Here is a 4,684-nt window from a genome sequence, read left to right on the forward strand (position 1 = left end):
AGCAATCCTCCCACCTCAGCCTTCGAAAGTGCTGGGATCACAGGTGTGAGCCATGGTGCCTTGTCTTCATATTTTGAATAGGCCGAAACAGAACTCCGGAATCCCCTTACCCCTATCCCCACCACCCCACATAGCAGGTTTCTCTCGCTCTGTAGCAACCCACTTACCTCTCTGAAATCATCCCAGGCCTGTTCGGAGTGCACGCAGCCCCATTAGCCTCCCGGTCTTCTCCTGTAACCAGCCCAGCTCTGCCTGAGAGCTTCCACTATTCCCTCCATCTGGAATACCCACCACTCTCTCCCACCCCGGGCTTGGATCTGGCAATACTGTACCAGCCTCAGGGCCTCTGCTGTCCGGCTTTCTGCTCTCAGAGCCTTTGTCACTGGGCTGGGAGCTCCAATATGATAAATGCATAGCCCGGGGCTAGGACCATCAAGGGAACCCAGTAAGTTGGCTCCCGAAAGAGGACTAGAAGCTTCGTTTGCATTGCACGTTATTTAATATTGAGGAAAATATAATTAGCCCGTATCTAAGCATTGGGGTGAGAGCGCTAAAGATTGACCCCACCCACCTCCCACTCCTCACCTCCAGCCATAAGCCACTTCCGGACAAGGCTAAAAATGCGTAAAACAATGCAATTACTCGCCACCTAGCCTTCCCCAAGTTCCACCCTCCGAGCCTCAAGCCCCACGCCCTCCTAAATATCCCCGCCCCCGCTGGGACCCCAAATTGCCTAGAGCTCTGCAATTCAGCCCTTCCCGGCAGCGGGACCGAAAGGGTTAAGCGGAGGCTCCCGACTCGCTGAGTGACAGCTTGGCCGGCAGCCGGGGAGAGCCGGCCAATCAGGGAGGGCGTACGCGACCCACGTGCGCAAACGGCCTCACGATTGGCCAGCGCCGCCAGATGCCTGCCCACCCCGAGCCCGAACCCACGTGCAGCTACTGCGCCTTCATTGATCCGCTTCGCGGTCCAGGTGGCGGCTGGGTAGGGCCTGGGCGGGACGGGGCGGGGACAGGGCGGGACAAGGCGGGGCCCGATGGGTCAAATGGCCCCCGGTGGGGGAAGGAGGAGTTTCCTCTTGGCCTGAACTTGGCTGACCTCGGCAGCTTCCGCCCTGTGAGGGACGTGAGTTGCCAGGCGTTTTCCTGGGGGTTGGGGGGACTCCAAGATTCCCGGGCCGGGGAAGGGGCTGCAGGGGCGTGGAAGGGCAGGACTGAGGCAAGGAAGGAGCTTGGTGCTGCAGCTGGGATGCAGGTGGAGGGAGGTCGTTTCTTCTGTCGGATGAATTCTGCCTAATGCACCTGGCTAACTCCTATTCATCCTTCAAAACCCCTTTCTAGTGATCTCTCTGCACTTTAGGAAATTGGCTCAAAACTAAGGTTGAGCTTTGGTGACCTTCCCTGGGCTCCCCCATCCCTGACTGCCCCCAGCAGGGAGTGTGTATGTGCACCATCCACCCCAACCTCCTAGGGTTAGGCCTGGGAGGCAGGGCTCAGTTCTTTCTGGGTTCCCGGCCCCACGAATCTGGGCAGCTGGAGGCATTGATAAGTGAGGACGGGACCTAGGGAACGCATGGGGGAACCGCAGGACTGGGGCCCTGGAGACTGACCAAACCGGGAGGTGCACGTGGTGTAAGGGGTGGCTCCCTCCCTGGCACTGCCTTATTTTCTGTCCTTCAAGACCTGCTGTCTGCTTGTTTTAGACTTTGGCTAAAGTCCTGGAGGCTACTGCCTGAAGATGACCTCTAGGGACCACCCTAGCCCCAAGGACCCCCCGAAAGGCACTTCGGTGAGGAGGGCATGGGGTGGGATCAGCCCTCAAGGGAAACCCAGGTCGGCCCAATGAGGTTCTGCCCCTTTCTCATCCTGTATCCACCTGTGACCTGGGCTGGCCTCGTCCAGGCCTCACAGCTGAAGACAATACCGGTCACTGCTACATTCAAGACAGGTGCCAAGGAGCCGTTTTGTTTTAAAAAATTAAGTGTAGGCTGGACACAGTGGCTCACAACTGTGATCTCAACATTTTGGGAGGCCGAGGCAGGAGGATCATTTGAGCCCAGGAGTTTGAGACCAGCCTGGACAACGTAATGAGACCCCATCTCTACAAAAAAAAATTAAACTAAAAGAATCAGCTGGGCCTAGTGACATGGGCCTGCCTGTAGTTGTAGCTACCCAGGAGGCTGAGGCAGAGGCTTCGCTTGAGCCCAAGGAGTTTGAGGCATTGCACTTCAGCCTTGGTGACAAAGTGAGATCCCATCTTTAAAAAAATGTAGCTTCTAATCACATACGTGATAAAAAACACAGGAACACAGCACGTATTTGGTTAATATTTTACAAGCAATCCGGGCTCCCTGTACTTTATGTCCCAGAGATGACCATTGGTAAATTTAGGCTCTCAGGGCTGAGCAAACTTTTTTGTAAAGGGGTCAGATGAGGAATATTTTGTTTTGAGACTTTATGACTTTATTGTTGTTGAGACGGAGTCTCACACTGTCACCTCGGCTGGAGTGCGATGGCGCAATCTCAGCTCACCGCAACCTCTGCCTCCCGGGTTCAAGTAATTCTCCTGCCTCACCTCCCGAGTAGCTGGGACTACAGGCACCTGCCACCATGACCACCAATTTTTTTTTTTTTGTATTTTTAGTAGAGATGGGGTTTCACCATGTTGGCCAGGCTGGTCTTGAGCTCCTGACCTCGTGATCTGCCCGCCTCAGCCTCCCAAAGTGCTGGGATTACAGGCGTGAGCCACTGCACCTGGCCAACAGACTTTATTTTATTGAGTCTTGCTCTTGTCGCCCAGTCTGGAGTGCAGTGGCACGATCTTGGCTCACTGCAACCTCCACCTCCCAGGTTCAAATGATTCTCCTGCCTCAACCTCCCGAGTAGCTGGGATTACAGGTGTGTGCCACCATGCCCGGCTAATTTTTGTATTTTTAGTAGAGACAGGGTTTTGCTGAGTTGCCTCGACTTGTCTCAAACTCCTGACCTCAGGTGATCTGCTCACCTCGGCCTCCCAAAGTGCTGGGATGACAGGCGTGAGCCACCTTGCCTGGCCTTTTATTTTTAAAAATCTTTTGTGCTTCTATTTCCATCACAAGAATGTGGTGGATATTTTAGACTTTAGGCCAACGTGCAAAATGGAAGATGCTCTTTTAGGTACTGAAATAAGAGAGGCCGGGCACAGTGGTTCATGCCTGTAATTCTAGCACTTTGGGAGGCCGAGGCGGGTGGATCACGAGGTCAGGAGGTTGAGATCAGCCTGGCCGAGATGGTGAAACCCCATCTCTACTAAAAATACAAAAATTAGCCAGGCATGGTGGGAGGCGTCTGTAATCCCAGCTACTTGGAAGGTTGAGGCAGGAGAATCACTTGAACCTGGGAGGCAGATGTTGCAGTGAGCTGAGATTGTGCCCCTGCACTCTAGCCTAGGTGACAGCAAGACTTGGTTTCAAAAAAAAACAAAAACAAAAAAACCACAATTACTTTTGCACCAACCTAATACCTATACTCTGGTTGAGATGGAGACCTGGGGTCTTGAGTGTTTGGGGCATTGTAAGTTTTTTGTGTGTGTGTTTTTGTTTTGAGATAGAGTCTCGCTCTGTCACCCAGGCTGGAGTACAGTGGCGCGATCTGGGCTCACTGCAAGCTCCGCCTCCCGGGTTCACGCCATTCTCCTGCCTCAGCCTCCCGAGTAGCTGGGACTACAGGCACCCGCCACCTCGCCCGGCTAGTTTTTTGTATTTTTTTTTTTTTAAGTAGAGACGGGGTTTCACCGTGTTAGCCAGGATGGTCTCGATCTCCTGACCTCGTGATCCACCCGTCTCAGCCTCCCAAAGTGCTGGGATTACAGGCGTGAGCCACCCGTGCCGGGCCAGGGCATTGTAAGTTTTATGTAACCTTGCTTTGACCTTTCCAGCCCCATCCTGGGATCTCGAGCTCTGAGAGCTCTCCACCGCTGAATTATCAAGGCATTCTAAACCGGCTCAAGCAATTGCCCAGGTGAGAGCAATTCCAGGGGCTGGCGGTCCCATGCTGGGAAGGGGTCCCACCTGGCCTCTCTCCTTGGGGTCCTAGTGAGTGGTCTAGAAACTGCTGGCCCAAGAGACAGGCTCAGGAACAGGAAGCCATGCGGATACCCAGCATGGAGAACCCAGCAATACCCATCCCAGCTTTTGTTTAATAATTTGATTTTCCTGTGCGACATGGATTTGTTGGCATTCAATTTTATTGTTGAAAAATACTGCAATGGCTGGGTGTGGTGGCTCGCACCTGCAATCCCAGTACTTTGGGAGGCAGAGGCGGGCGGATCACCTGAGGTCAGGAGCTCCAGATCAACCTGGCCAACATGGTGAAAGCCCATCTCTACAAAAAATACAAAAATTAGCCAGGCGTGGTGGCGGGTGCCTGTAGTCCCAGCTGAGGCAGGAGAATCTCTTGAACGCAGGAGGCGGAGGATTGCAGTGAGCCGGGTTCACACCACTGCACTCCAGCCTAGGCTACAGAGTGAGACTCCGTCTCAAAAGAAAAAAAACAAACAAAAAAAACACTGCATGGGCTGGGTGCAATGGTTTGTACCTGTAATCCCAGCACTTTGGGAGGCAGAGGCAGGAGGATCGCTTGAGCCCGGAGTTTAAATACCAGCCTTGGCAACATAGGCAGCATCTCTTTTTTTTTTTTTTTTTTTG

General features: G+C 53.5%; 1 protein-coding gene across 1 annotated transcript in view; it reads left to right on the plus strand.

Moving 5' to 3' along the window:
* Positions 1 to 951: 951 nt before the first annotated feature.
* Positions 952 to 4,684, plus strand: part of TLE6 (transducin-like enhancer of split 6) — a 23,042-nt gene continuing 19,309 nt past the window's right edge. Inside the window, exons 1-3 of the mRNA XM_011967447.1 lie at positions 952 to 1,116; positions 1,703 to 1,788; positions 3,916 to 3,998. Of these exons, the coding sequence (XP_011822837.1) occupies positions 1,738 to 1,788; positions 3,916 to 3,998 (134 nt within the window). The 5' untranslated portion in view covers positions 952 to 1,116; positions 1,703 to 1,737. The remainder of the gene's footprint in view (positions 1,117 to 1,702; positions 1,789 to 3,915; positions 3,999 to 4,684) is intronic.

This window comes from Mandrillus leucophaeus, unplaced genomic scaffold, assembly GCF_000951045.1.
Source record: "Mandrillus leucophaeus isolate KB7577 unplaced genomic scaffold, Mleu.le_1.0 Scaffold8, whole genome shotgun sequence".
Taxonomy (NCBI): domain Eukaryota; kingdom Metazoa; phylum Chordata; class Mammalia; order Primates; family Cercopithecidae; genus Mandrillus; species Mandrillus leucophaeus.